Source organism: Prionailurus viverrinus, chromosome E2, assembly GCF_022837055.1.
Source record: "Prionailurus viverrinus isolate Anna chromosome E2, UM_Priviv_1.0, whole genome shotgun sequence".
NCBI classification, from domain to species: domain Eukaryota; kingdom Metazoa; phylum Chordata; class Mammalia; order Carnivora; family Felidae; genus Prionailurus; species Prionailurus viverrinus.
Genome location: NC_062575.1, coordinates 27,466,731 through 27,482,060, shown reverse-complemented (window position 1 = coordinate 27,482,060; position 15,330 = coordinate 27,466,731). Strand labels below are relative to the sequence as shown.

Here is a 15,330-nt window from a genome sequence, read left to right as displayed (position 1 = left end):
GGTGGTAAATGATAGTTATTATTTCTTACACTAAAAAAGAGATGCTTCATAGGAAACCTATTCACTCACCTATTTTTAAATCTATCTAGTGCAGCAATCCCAAAATAATACATTTTGGATCCAAAAGGCTTGCGTAAGGCTTCAAGAACATATCGCAGGGCCAGACCTAGTGCCATGTAAGTGACCAGTCCTTTTTCAATTATCCCACCAAACAAGCAGGCAGTTATATGTAACTCTTTATCAGGATATTGGGGGAAAAACCGATATTCTTCAAATAAGTTCCTCAACATACAGTTAAATACTTCTCGTTCCCTCTTTATGGTAGAGTCTTTAAACCTCTGTAACATTTCTAATACCTAGGAAAAACAAGACAAAAACATTCATAAAGGAAACTATTATGAAAAGCATTCTTCAAAGAGTTCTCAAAGAATTGTTAAAAAGAATAATATAATTTAAAAATAAAATCTTTTTTTTTTAAGCAGGGGAGGAGGGCGCCTGTCTGCCTCAGTTGGAAGAACATACGACTCTTGATTTGGGGGTCATGACTTATAGCCCTGTGTCAGGTGTAGAAAAAATAAACATACTTAAAGTAAAATATTTTAAAAAAGAACTGTTAGGCAAAGCATTTAACAAAACACTTGAGCTTGAGATGAATGTTAAGATCTGAAATGGTACACAGACATATCATAACGCTATCAGCTGAATTTCCAAACTCTTTGAAAAGGGCATTTATTTATTTAAGATTTACATAAACCGTAACGTATAGGAACATCCTAGACACTCACCTCATCAACAGACATAGTTGGATGTGGTGGATGATTATATATTCTCTGAAAATAGCTGTTTGCTTCATCATCTATCTCTTTACTAAAGTGCTGATTTGCCTCTGGCCACACCTGAGACAAGTCCGCTGTAAGAAACAGAAAGGCAACCCACTGGGCATTTAAGCTCTTTCCCCACTTCCCCATGAGACACACAGAAAGCCAAAGAGAATAATATAGTTTTCATTTTAAGGGAGAAAATGAAGAAATTATTAAGTGGCCAAGGTTCAGTATTCAAGTATTTTAACTACATACAAAAGATTTTAACAAAATTGCCTTACAACTATAGTTCTACCTTAGTATTTTCTTCATCAGGCTTTATCAACCTGTGAAAGTCCACTACATTCAAATTCACAATGCACTTACCCTTAATACCACCTCACTTGACATTAACAAGTCTTTTACTACTTTTTAATAAAAGTGACATCTGGGGGGTGGGGCGCCTGGGTGGCGCAGTCGGTTAAGCGTCCGACTTCAGCCAGGTCACAATCTCGCGGTCCGTGAGTTCGAGCCCCACGTCAGGCTCTGGGCTGATGGCTTGGAGCCTGGAGCCTGTTTCCCATTCTGTGTCTCCCTCTCTCTCTGCCCCTCCCCCGTTCATGCTCTGTCTCTCTCTGTCCCCCAAAAAATAAATAAACGTTGAAAAAAAAATTAAAAAAAAAAAAGTGACATCTGGGGCACCTAGGTGGCTCAACTGGTTAAGCATTCGACTTCTTGGTTTTAGCTCAGGTCACTATATCACAAGTTCATGTGATCGAGCCCCGTGTGGGGCTGTGCGCTTACAACACAAAGCCTCCTCGGGATTCTTTCTCTCCCTCTCTCTCTCTCCCCCTCCCCCATTTGCATTCGCTCTCTCCCAACTCTCTCAAAAAAATAAACATTTTTAAAATGTTTTATTTTTTAAAAAATGACATCTAGGAATTATCAATGCATGTGTATGACACACTTATATAAACACAAAGCATGCTACAAAACATTAACATTCAGACAAGCCTTTCACACTAACATTTTCAAGTCAACTGGTATAATTTCAAATCCTGTACAATGACTATTTAGTCCCAACGAGACGGGTATTTATAAGTAAATGATACTTATGTATTTACAAAGAAGACTTCTGACTTTGAAAATTACCTTACTAAGGAGATAAAACTTTAAAAGCGGTTTTCTAAGTTACATCATATATATGGTGATATTTATTATATATAATGCTATATAGATCATAAAGCTTTAATCTTAAAATAAACTGCTTTATAAACTACCAACCTGAAAGAAGAATCTGAAATTCTCATGGCTGCTCTTGATTTGTTTAAAAAAACAAAACCAAAAACGAAGACCACCACACCAACACGTATTTATTATAGATATAATATTTATATACATATATTTAAACTGCTAAGTCTTCTTTTTACTGTATTTCTTACTTGTAGACTAATGATCCTAAAGGATGCTACTTCTTATTAACCATCATACTGTTCTAGCAATCCGATCAAAGGTGGAGTGATACTTCAGTTTCTTATTTTAATAAATCAAGTTCATAAATTAATTCCCACTGATCTAGAAGGCACATCAACATACGGCCTTACTAACAATATATTAAAAGAAGTCAATGTTTTTGTCCACATAACTCTGGGCTGTCCACAAATCTAGGAAGAACAAATTGGAAATCTAAAAAGCTTTATGTGCATCAGTCATACTTCACAATCACAGACAACACTACCACTTACAAGGTTTCATCTTACTCTGCTGGAATGTAGGCTGGTTCAGTCCAGAGGTGCCCAGTTTCCTCTGTACAAAAGGGTCGTTATTCACTGCAGGGAGTCCAAGAGCCCCAGTTCCTATACCAGTCAGGCTGCCTGTGCCAAGACCACCTACTAGAAAGAAGGAAGGCAGCCAGAAGTCTTATCATTATTCATATTCTTGAATTTACATCAGAGATACAGGTTCTTATTTTAAAAGTCCGGGTCTTTCTTTAATTCCCTCACAATGTCTATTTAATTTTATAGAGAAACTAAACGAATAAAGAGATGAAAATGGACAATGCCAGAATTTCTTCAGCTTTTAGAATTATTCATGTATTTATATTCTTAATAAGATATTAATACACAAATCCTTAACTGTACATTCTCATATGTGGTATGATACATAAGGTAGTAAAAGTAAAGGGGAACTGGCTTGCTTCTCCCGATGACTGAAAATCAATTTCTTGCTACTATATTCCAGTTAACATGAGCCAGGAGGCCTTCCCTATTCCTCAACCCTAGCAAACAGAACTTAAGTTAGGACTTTGCTAAGAAGCCTTTACCGAAGAAGTAACTCTGACGTAAATCAACAATCAGGGCTAGAACCATATAACAGCAGTGTTAATTAGGTTACAGAATCAAAATGCAGATACCTTAAGACAAACAAATTACAGAGGTGGGGGTGAGGGGTGGGGGTGGGATGTGACCGTTACTTCAATAGAAAAGTTCAAAGCTAAAATAATCTGGAAAAAACTGAAAAGGGATTTACCATCACTGTCAAGGTAGGTGAGGTAGAATGAAGCAGAACATATACCTGAATCTCATACATAAAAGATTTTCTTTTTATTATACTAACTGTAATTTATAAAGCTTGCAAAATATGTGATTAGCACACTTGTTACTGTTTATACTATCATTTGGTAATACAGGATCCTTACAATGTGAATGAATTAATATTGTAATAGTATAGTTTTCTCTTCCCAGCTGTGAAGGTTGAAGTAACCTTCACAATTTAAACAGCTTTCATTTTATCACAATGACTCCAAACACCTTACTACACACTAAAGCACAATGAAACTTACAAATGATCTGCACTTCCATCCGCCACCCCACTTACCTGGAAGCTGTGATGAAAGTCCTCCAATACCACTGAAAGCAGTTGTCTGGTTTGGGGTTGAAAGGGGTGGAAATGCTTTTGCTGGTGACTGAGGGGTACTGAATGCAGAACCCAAATTTGGAGGAAAACCCTGCATACTCTGGGTGTGAGGGGCAGCTGAACCACCTATACTAAGAGATGCCATTCCACCAAGAGGGTCAATCTAAAGAAAAACATTATAAAAATGTATTAAACATACTTCAAGCACATGCAGATTTATGACACAAGTAAAGAAATCTTTAGCTCTTCATATGCTTAATAAATTACAAAACCCCAAGCAATCATGATAACTAAATCCCGACATCAAGTCAAGTGTGCCAGACATTGTTCTTACTATATCACAGAGAAGGTTTAAATAGTTACTAGCCTCCGCCAAAGTACCAGAGCCATAATGTGAGGGATAAGGAACTTCAAGAGTTAATGTTTAAGACGAACTGCCCTGCAGCCATAGCACTAAACACACAGGACAACTGTTACATTAGGTCTTTAAAATTTCCAACAAGCCCCTTTACAACAGAAACAATCTCTCGAACTACATTATTTAACTTCCAACACAATAAAAGCTTAGCAATTAGAAATAAATCTTCCAGTCAAAACAAATAAATCTACTCAAAATTTGAGGATCTTAAGGGTTGGAGGAGATCAGCTCTAATTTAAAGCAAACAAAAAACAAGGTATGCTATTCACCAAAACATCTTTTAAAATATCTAATAACTGCACTTCCGAGCTCCTTGGTTCGTGGCATTATTTCAGACCTTTTTGACTACAGAAATGGTACATAAATGCCTTTCATAAAGCGGCCATTGAAGAATTACTAAACATTCTTTTTTTCTTAAACCCCAATCTGCCAATCAATGCAGATGAAAACAGAAGTGGAGTATGTTGCTCCCAGAGAGAAGGGGGGTGGTTGGTGTCAGGGAGTAACTTAAATGTACCTTGTTTTTAAAAGAGCAGTTCAGTTGAGAGCTGAAGAGCCCCAGTTATAACAAGTCCTTATGCTCTAGCACTGTTGCTTGGCCCGTGAAGCTACAAACAAGACACATCAGGTTCAAAGGCAGTGCTTATTTCTCAAGTCTAAGTTATTCTTATTTTAAAAAGAAGCCCTTACCATTTACCTAAAGAAGCTGTTTTGTCTCTTTTCCTCTCAGAGACAGGTTCTATTTAATGATTAAAGTCTATCCTCAACTACATTGCCTATTTATAGATCTCCTTTAAAATGTAATAGTGGATGCTAGACATGCAGGTGTCTAAAAGGTAATAAATAAACTCAGACAAATTTTCCTTTGAGTAAATTACTTATGATGTAGAAGTTTATTCTATTCCAAGTCTATGAACAAATGCAGACATACCAGTTGTAGCATTCACTTACCTGAACAGGAGAAATGGCATCTAAGCTGCTAGCACTAGGAGGGCGTCCTTTTGGCATAACTCCAGGTGGTGGCTGTCTGGCTTTATTCATAACATTACTGCAATTGGCTACCATGGTGAGGATGGTTTCTGATAACTCCTGAGAAACACTCCTAAAGACAGAAGAGTGAAAAATATCACTTGCTACTCCTTGGAACACCTAAATAAACAAACCTGATTTTCTAATAAAGAAAACCTGCTAGAACATATGGCTACATTTCCACCGTACCCCACGTCTTTGTATCCATCACTAATCACTAGGATTTTCTGAGCACGGCTCTCTCTTGGAGATCTTTAATTACTTTTCTTTTTTTTTAATTCTATTTTAGAGATAGAGTGCACATGCACAAGTGGGGAAGAGGGATGGAGGGGGAGGAGGAGAGAGAATCCTAAGCAGGCTCCATGCTCATCATGGAGCCTGATGTGGGACTTGATCTGATGACCTTGGGATCATGACCTGAGGTCAAATCAAGATTTGGACACTTAAATAACTAAGCCACCCAGGTGCCCCAAAGATATCTAATATATACCTCTGAAACTAAATCTTGTGTACAGTGCAACTAATAACTTTTAAATGTTTTTTTTTTAAGTTTATTTTTTGAGAGAGAAAGCATACATGTGTGCGTCGGAAGGGCAAAAAGAGGAGGAGAGAATCTTAATCAAGCCCCTTGCACTGGGGTGGGGCCCTACAAAGAGGCTCCAACTCAGAAACCATGAGATCATAACCTGAGCCAAAACCAAGAGTTAGAGACTTAATCAATGGAGTCAACCCAGGCACCCCATTTAATGTAGTTTTATGTTTTCTTTTTCTAAATGTGACTACTTTTACTTCTTGATGCCAATAGTTAAGATTTCAAATTCAGAGATAGCTAATGACATGAATCCTTTCAGATTTTAAAATATTAAAAGCTGGGTATATTAGATTGATAAAATATGGTGAATTAAAATATTCCATATTATTCTGGAAAAACTTTCTTATATTTCACACAATTTCAAACTTAGAAGAGGCTAACTAATATTATAAGAAACTCCCATAAATGCTTCACCCACCAGTTAGTTACATTTTGCCCTATTTGTTTAGCCATTCTTTCTATTGTCTCCTCCATGAAGTTTTTTAAGGTTAGATACATCACATATCTCTTATTCCTAAATACTTCACTATGTATTTCCTAAGAACAAGGACATTTTCTTACACAACCATGTAAAATAATAAAAATAAGAAAATTTAACGCAGATAAAATCAAACAGGCCATGTTAAAATTATATCAATTGTTGGGGTGCCTGGGTGGCATAGTCAGTTAGGCATCCAACTTCAGCTCAGGTCGTGATCTCACAGTTCATGAGTTCGAGCCCCACGTCCGGCTCTGTGCTGACAGCTCAGAGCCTGGAGCCCGCTTCGGATACTGTGTCTCCCTCTCTCTGTGCCCCTCCCCCACTCACACTCTGTCTCTCGCTCTCTGAAAAAGTAAAGATTTAAAAAAAAATGTAAAAAAAAATTGTATGAATTGTTCCAATTATGTACTTCACTGTTACTTTACCCTTGGATCATGATGCAATACACTGCAGTGAGCTGTCACCTCTTTAGTTTCTTTCATTTTTTTAATGTTTATGTTAGAGAGAGAGAGAGAGAGAGAGAGACAGAGAGACAGAGAGAGCGAGAGCGTGCACGCGCATGAGTGAGCGTGCATGCATGCATGCAAGCATGGGAGGGGCAGAGAGAGAGGGAAACACAGAATCTGAAGCAGACTCCAGGCTCCGAGCTGACAACAGCAACCCCAGTGCAGGGCTCAAACTCACAAACTGTGAGATTATTACCTGAGCCTAAGTCGAACACTTAACCGACTGAGCCACCCAGGCGACCCTAATTTCTTTGAACTGGAAAAAATTCATCAGCTGTTATTTGCCTTCTTCAAGTTGATTTTTTTTTAAATATGTATTTTATACAGTGTCCCTTACTTTGAGTTTGTCTGATATTTTAGATACATTTATGGCAGGACTACCACAGTAGTTACATCATATTCTTCTCAGTGCATTATTTTTTCAAGTAATTCTATGCCCAACATGGGGTTCAAACTAACAAACTTGAAATCAAGAGTCGCATGCTCTAATGAATGAGCTAGCCAGGTGCCCTTCATGTTTTATTATGAGGCATATTATACAGAGAGCTGGTGATCACTTTGATCAAAGAATTAATGTGGCATTTGCCAGTTTTCTCAATAAAATATTACTACTTTTCCCTTTGTTAATTTGTGGGGAGACACTCTAAAACTAGCTGACTGTCCTGCTCCTGAAACATTTACTCACTACTTTTAGCATCCACTAAACTTTGTAACTCCATCATAATTACTTATTAATTAATTGGAAGAACTTTCCTTCTTTGGCATTTATTTTTTATCAGTATCGATTCTAAAAACTTTACACGAATTATTTCATTAAATTCCTCAAGAAAACAGGTACTTCTAATCAACAAAAGAAACTGAAATCCAAGTCAGGTAAACTACCTCCTTACACACACACAAAAAAACATTTTATCCAATTTCAATATGCCCTTAAATTTACAGTATTCAATTTATGATTATTTAATTCCAGGTAGATTAAAATATATAAATGTGAGAGTCAAAACTCTAGACTTTAAATTTTAGAACATTAAGAACTTAGCAGGGTTTCTCAAATGTTGTACTATTAGCACTTTGGACTTTGTTGTGTTGTTTCTATCGTGCACTGTAAAATGTTTACCAGCATCCCTGGCCTTTACCCAGGAGGTGCCAACAGCACACTTGTCTCTGGTTATAACAATCAATAATACTGTCTCATGACTCTAAGGAAGCAAAATATCCCTTGATTGAGTACACTGAGTTAGGGATATACATGTGTAAATTTCTTAAAAATAAGGCAAGGCAAAATAAAATTCAAGATCTGTGTGGGAGATGGAAGAAAACAGGACTGGAGAGGAAGACAAAGAAAGATAGCTTCAAAAATGTTACAGTTGAAGCTGCAGAATAGACTCACACCTGTTTATTATACTTCAGAACTTACAAAAAAAATACATAGTACATAAGCAAAAATGGTGTAGTAAAGACCTCCATATATTCTCTCCCCTATAAAAGTAACTTAAAAAAGTGGCAAAAATTGTCACAATCAACTTTATCAAAACACTGGAGACTAACGGCTTACAACAATCCAGGAATTTTTACTCTAGAAAGAAAACTAAACCTTGGTAATAAAAGCTTCCTGCAATCTTAAATTACTTTATTCCCAGCCCCCTCTCAAGCTGCACAGCTGCCTTGAGAACTAATAGTTTACAATCTCAGAGAAAACCAGCAGCCTGACAGCCATGGGAGAGGGCTCGGAAGTGGCTTGAGGCATCTGCAAAGCCTCATTCTTAGAGAATTGCCATTATTTCACCAGAGGATTCCCTGTGAGACCACAATGGCAAGATTATCTTTATCTGACTTAATAGCTGGCCAACTGCAAATAGCATTTTCCTCTTGAGGAATCTGAAGTAAATATTTAAAGGTAATTGTTTTAATTTTCTGGCTTCCTGGGATAGAAGATAACAGTCTGAGCAAACAATAGGTTACCCAAAAAGCTTAAAAGGAAAATTTGGGAATAAAAGTCCCATGGATAGAACTGTGAAAAACACTCATTTTCCCAGGGAACCAAGAAGTCCTCAGACATGTGTAGAGTGCTGCCAATACCTGAATCTGTAATATTCCCCTGAAAGACCTAAAAAGAACCAAGCTCTCACTTGAAGTTGACATTTAGGCTCTAAGAAGAAAATAAAGGTTAACAAGTTGTCAAGTAATTGACTTAGCTGACCACAAGGCTACCCAGACACTTCAGTGGCCAAACATGACAAAAAAAAAGACTACCACAAAGGCACCTCACCAGTCAGGTGGTAGAGCATGAGACTCCTCATCTCAGGGTTGTGAGTTAGAGCCCCACAATGGGTAAAGAGATTACTTAAAAATAAAATCTGAGGGGTGTCTGGGTGGCTAACTAAGGGTCCAACTTGGCTCAGGTCATGATCTCATGGTTCACAAGTTCAAGCCCCGCATAGAGTTCTGTGCGGACATCTCAGCGCCTGGAGCCTACTTCAGATTCTGTGTCTCCATCTCTCTCTCTGCCCCTCCCTGCCCTTGTTCTCTATCTCTCAAAATAACTTAAAAAAAAAAAAAAATCAGTAACAAAATAAAGCCAGGTAATTCCCAAACACGTAAAAATTAAACAACCTATTCTTATGGGTCGCAGGAAATTACAAAATACTTTCAGGTGAAAATGAAAACACACAATACCAAACTTAAAGCATTCCACAGGTGGAAATTCAAAGCCATAAACACCCCAATTAAACCGGAACAATATCAAATGAAAAACCAAACTTTCCTTTAATCAGGTTTAAAATGTTCAAACCAAATTCAAAATAAGGAAGGAAAATAATAAAGTTGACAGTTGGAATAAATGAAATGGAAAATAGAAAAACAAGAGAAAAACAAAACAAAAAGTTGCTTCTCTGAAAAGGTCAACAAACTTGACATACATTTATCCAAAATGACAAGAAATGGGTGGGGGAAAAGGGAGAAGAGATTCAAATACTAAAACCAGGAAGTGAAAGACAGGACTATTACTACCAACCTTAGAGAAATGAAGATGATAAGGATATAGTATGTAAGAACGGTATGCCAACAAGTTAGATAACCTAGGTGAAATGGACAAATTCATAGACAAACTGCTAACACTGATCCAAGGGGGGAAAAAAAGAAAATATGCATAGATACCTAACAAGATATTGAGTTAGTAATTAAAAACTACCACAAGATGTCCATCAACTGATGAATGGATAAAGAAATTGTGGTTTATATACACAATGGAATATTACGTGGCAATGAGAAAAAATGAAATATGGCCTTTTGTAGCAACGTGGATGGAACTGGAGAGTGTGATGCTAAGTGAAATAAGCCATACAGAGAAAGACAGATACCATATGGTTTCACTCTTATGTGGATCCTGAGAAACTTAACAGGAACCCATGGGGGAGGGGAAGGAAAAAAAAAAAAAAAAGAGGTTAGAATGGGAGAGAGCCAAAGCATAAGAGACTGTTAAAAACTGAGAACAAACTGAGGGTTGATGGGGGGTGGGAGGGAGGAGAGGGTGGGTGATGGGTATTGAGGAGGGCACCTTTTGGGATGAGCACTGGGTGTTGTATGGAAACCAATTTGTCAATAAATTTCATTAAAAAAAAAAAAAAAAAAAACTACCACAAGAAAAAGCCTAACACCAGATGGATTCACTGCTAAATCCTATGAAACATCTAAAGAACTGTTACCAATCTTTCTCACAAAAGACTTTACCAATTCATTGTATGAATCCAAGACTACCCTGATAATCAAAACTAGACAAAAACAACACAAGAAAACTACAAAACAATATCCCTTAGGAATATAGATACAAAAATGCTCACCAAATACTAGCAAATTGAATTCAGCAGCATATAAAAAGTATACATACACAAAGACTGAAGTGAAATTTATCCCAGGAATGCAGTATTTTTTAACATCCAAATTTCTACTAACATACTACAACAGAATAAAAAAAAACAAGATCTTCTCAAGAAAGGTAGACCAAAGTATCTGACAAAACACCTTAATGATAAAACATGCAACTAACTAGAATTAAAGGTAAGGAAACCTCAACTGGAAGGGTATCTACGGAAACCCACAGCTAACATCACACTTGATGGTGAATAAGGAATACTTTCCTTATAAATTCAAGAACAAGACAAGAATGTCTGCTCTTGCCATTTCTATTCAACATTAGACTGAGGTTTACACTAGAGAAAATAAGAAAAAGATGGGAAAGGAAGAAATAAAATTCTATTTGCATATGACATGCCTTGTACAAAATATTTAACAATAAATACAATAAAACAAGTGTAAGACTTAAACACTGAAAATGAAAACATTCCTGAAAGGAATTAAAGACCTAAAAACATCTCAGATTCATAAATCAAAATACTTAGTATTTTAAGATGGCAATATTCCCCCAAAATGATGTAAAGATTCAACATTATCCCAGTGGGCTTCTTCATAACTTCACAAAAATCAACAAGCTGATCCTAAAATTCACATGGCAATGCAAGGGACCCAGAACAGCCAAAACAATACTAAAAAAAGAACAAAGTTGGAGGACTCATATTTCCCAATTTCAAATCTCACTGAAAACCTATGGTACTGGCATAAGGATAGACATATACAGAACGAAGAATCCAGAAATAAAACCCATACATTATGGCCAACTTATTTTCCAAAAGACCATTTAAAAGAAAGACCAGTCTCTTCAAATGGTGTTGGGATGATTGAACTTGCTATGCAAAACAATGAAACTGGACCCCACCTCACATTATACAAAAAAAAACAAAAAACAAAACAAAACAAAACCCATTCAAATGGAAAGAATATGTATTTTGAGTATTGTACTCTAAACTTAAAACCACTGGATTAACTAAACTGCTGTCACTTACACTCATTCAACCCTTATTTTCCAAAACAAGTTATTCATAATCTAATTCCAGTACTAAAGAGTCATATTTAAGCATGCTCTTCTTACCCTGCACAAGCTTGTAAACAGGCCAACATTGTTGCCAGAGTTTCTGGAGGAAGTTGAGCACTTTTGGGCTGATCTTTCTCTGGGGCAAGTCCACCCAAAATAGAAGGGCACCGTCTCTTTAAAAAAGTCATACATGCCTGGATAAAAGGCTCCTGGAAAATATAAAGTTTCTTGGTATATCAGATATTGATTTTAATCGCTTTCAGATTTAAGATAAACTGCTTTCAGATTAAAGACTATTAAAGACAGTACGACTAAAATCCACAATATAACATTCCACTGCCATTTAAAAAGGTTGTTCATTTAGCTATTTTAGGCATCAAAATTTAAGAGAAGTAACAAATGGGACAAATCCTGCTTACTCCATGCTCTCGAATTTTATCTGTGAGCCACTTGTCAAGTTTGAGGTATTCACGACGCGAAGCAAGTGCAGCAAGGTCAATAACAAAGGCAAATGGAGTACCATTTAGCAGCATTGACAAGGCCTAAAGCAAAAGAATATCAGAAACTGTAAGTCAAGCAATTAGGTATCTTTCTATCACTCTGTCCTATTTTGTTTCCTGCTTTTATTTTCACAAACAAGTCTAAATAAAACATTGCTAATATTTTCTTGGTCATATTTTTTTTAAAGCTTACTACAATTCAGTGCTGATTTAGTTCTTACTTAAAATAAGATCACATTTCAAAGGTGGACATATGACTTGACCTCCAAAATAAACTTTACCCTGTGTTTCTTAAAATAACTAAACCTAAATCAGAGCATATTATGCATGAAAAAGTATCCTTACTCCGTTTTTAAAAATCTAAAGTCGGGCTTATTCTAACCTAAGCACAACTGCAATATCAGTACTATGCACCTACTGGTCAAAGACATCAAGAATCAGAGACTATTTGTGAAAAGATTCCATTAATGTTAATGAAATCTGCAAAGGGTGTAAAACCCAACCAGTTTCTCCACAAATTATATCTCACAGATCTACATCTGAGGCCAGTTATCACTTGCTTTAAAATAGCCTTGAGGGGCGCCTGGGTGGCGCAGTCGGTTAAGCGTCCGACTTCAGCCAGGTCACCATCTCGCGGTCCGGGAGTTCGAGCCCCGCGTCAGGCTCTGGGCTGATGGCTCAGAGCCTGGAGCCTGTTTCCGATTCTGTGTCTCCCTCTCTCTCTGCCCCTCCCCCGTTCATGCTCTGTCTCTCTCTGTCCCAAAAATAAATAAACGTTGAAAAATAAAATAAAATAAAATAAAATAAAATAATAAAATAGCCTTGCAACTACCATAGAAGACCAAACAAAATTCAGTCAAATGTAAACAATGAAAACATTTCTTACGTTTCCAAAACCACTGTTTCAATCCCTGTCTACTTACAATGCAAAACTATAAAGCTCAACATAAGCTACCTAAGAGCTAGTTATATTTGAATTATCCCTAAGGTATCTAGATAACATAAAAAGTCTGTTTTATCATTAATAAATAAAAATATCAGCCTGTCCCTCCGAGCTCACCTTCAAGTCCTGGGCCACATCAAGTATTCGAGACAATTTGGCCTGGTCATACTGCTCCCCTCGCATGTACCATTCTGCCATTGCATGCATGATAAGTTGGCGGATTGAGGGAGACTGTCCCTAAGAAAACAGGGGTTACATATCAATAATGCTAAACGTTTTCACAGGCACTGCCATGAATGCCCAGCTAATTTTACTTGTATTTACAAAAAATTGAGGTGCATCAGTTCAAGCCTCAAGCAGTGACTGCAGTGACATTCTTTATAGGAAATTCAAGTTATTTCCACATCTTCCAAATGAAAGCCTGTTCCTAAACCTTGGGTCATATAGTCATTCAATAAATGTACTTCTCCTATAAAACATAGGCCAATACATTTTCAAACAGATTATGGTGTGAACATGAGAGCACATGAAATTTGTTTAATTCCTTACTAAGTTATAAATTACTATAGATTTAAAAAAGTAGTTTAAGGTAATCATTTCTCACGCTGCAGTGTAGTGTAGTGTTCAATCAGTATTTCTGGGAATGGTACTTGTACATTCTAAATCTACCTATTTTAACAAGTAAGAATGTTCTTTTTGTTTGTTTTTTTTGGTGATTGTTCAATTTCCTTTTTGTCCAGAAAACATCCTAGCTTTGAGAACTGATCTAAAGTTTTGCAGCTGAATGAAACCAACAGTCGTAGTTCAGCAATCAATTCTCATGGAAGCAATGGCAAGGCAATTGTTAGCACTGTATCTAAATCACTTTCCAGTAACTGTCTTGAGGCAACAGCAGGTTCAGGTGAAACAAGTATTCAACAAGAAGTAAGGAGACGCAGCTCCTTTCTACCTGCCCTTTGTACCTTATAGCTGTGGTGAGAAAGACCTAAAAAGGTCTGGGCAGCAAACCTTGTAAATGGCTGCTAAACATTCTGTCAACTGTAAGTTTACCATGTAAGTTGAGTCCCTAGAAATGGAGGGCTGACTGACAGCATGGAACTAAAGCTAACATTTTTCATTTATAAATAAGAGTTTGATGTTTTAAAAGCACTTATATATAATGTAAACTACACTGAGAATGAAAATGGTTAAAGGAAAAAAAACAACAAAAAAAAAACAACCAAAAACAAAAACAACCAGCCAGAAAAGAAACTTGATGTAAAGTAGTTGATGACTGCTTTTCTACCCGCCTAAGCTTCTCCATTTGTTATTATTAAAAATACAGGCTAGTGGGAGCGGGGGGAGGTGCAATGGACAAGAAAATATTTACTTGTTATAAATTAGGGAAGGAAAGCAGCACAGGACTTAAAAGTCATTGCAGCAGAAACTAAAATAAAATTTAGATGCTGAATTTAGATAAAATAGAAAATGTCAAATTGACCTGTGATCTTCTCCCATTTACAGTTAAAAAGTGACAGGAGTACCTTCTGCTTGGAAGAAGCAGAAATAATAATTATAATAATTAATAAATATAATAATTAATAATTATAAATAATTATAATTATATATTATATATAATTATAAATAATTATATATTTATTGTATAAATATAATAATTAATAAATATAATATATTAATAAATAATTAAGCTCATTACTGTTACCAAATCATAGTGGTGCCCTAGTAGTATGGAGCTTTCATGATACTGATTTTTTAACTGCCTTCTTATTCTTTAAAGTTTTATACTTTAACACCCACATGATGCTAAAAGATAAAATAGGCTTCATGAAAGTGCAACTTTTCCAAAGTGTCATATTCAAGATTGACAATTTAGTTTGAAAATCTTCCACAGAATGTCAAATATTAAGACAAACAAATATTCATGTCTTACCTGCCCATGCCACGCATAGTGCAAAATAATAGCAGAGTTAGGATGGTTTCCGAGGAAAATTGGCATCAGAGTGGAGATGAGCTCATGGCGCAAGGTGTGCCAAGAGGTGTTGATCTGTAGTAAGGCCAATACCAGCATGTCTGGACAGTGTTTAATAGGGAAGCTGAAGAGCTGTTTAACTTGCTCATATTGCCCCACCTCTGCAAGCCTCAGAAGAGATTCAATCAAATCCAAGCTCTTCCTAACAAGAATGGAAGTAAGATACTCTGTCAATGAAAACATAAGTAT

At 36.4% G+C, this 15,330-nt stretch overlaps 1 protein-coding gene and 1 non-coding gene across 8 annotated transcripts in view; both read right to left on the bottom strand.

The window, feature by feature from the left end:
* Positions 1-15,330, bottom strand: part of CNOT1 (CCR4-NOT transcription complex subunit 1) — a 103,518-nt gene that overhangs the window by 30,066 nt on the left and 58,122 nt on the right. For 3 of the 7 annotated variants that reach the window (XM_047834785.1, XM_047834788.1, XM_047834791.1), the window contains exons 13-21: positions 15,043-15,283; positions 13,230-13,349; positions 12,089-12,211; positions 11,727-11,878; positions 5,086-5,236; positions 3,678-3,879; positions 2,546-2,692; positions 786-910; positions 70-356 (exon numbers count right to left, since the gene is read on the bottom strand). In XM_047834785.1, coding sequence (XP_047690741.1) covers positions 70-356; positions 786-910; positions 2,546-2,692; positions 3,678-3,879; positions 5,086-5,236; positions 11,727-11,878; positions 12,089-12,211; positions 13,230-13,349; positions 15,043-15,283 — 1,548 coding nt within the window. The remainder of the gene's footprint in view (positions 1-69; positions 357-785; positions 911-2,545; positions 2,693-3,677; positions 3,880-5,085; positions 5,237-11,726; positions 11,879-12,088; positions 12,212-13,229; positions 13,350-15,042; positions 15,284-15,330) is intronic. The other 4 variants (XM_047834787.1, XM_047834790.1, XM_047834786.1 and 1 more) reach the window with 2 other exon arrangements.
* LOC125153827 (small nucleolar RNA SNORA50) lies at positions 4,644-4,779 on the bottom strand. The gene has a single exon (XR_007147577.1). It is a non-coding gene; the product is annotated as a small nucleolar RNA SNORA50 (small nucleolar RNA).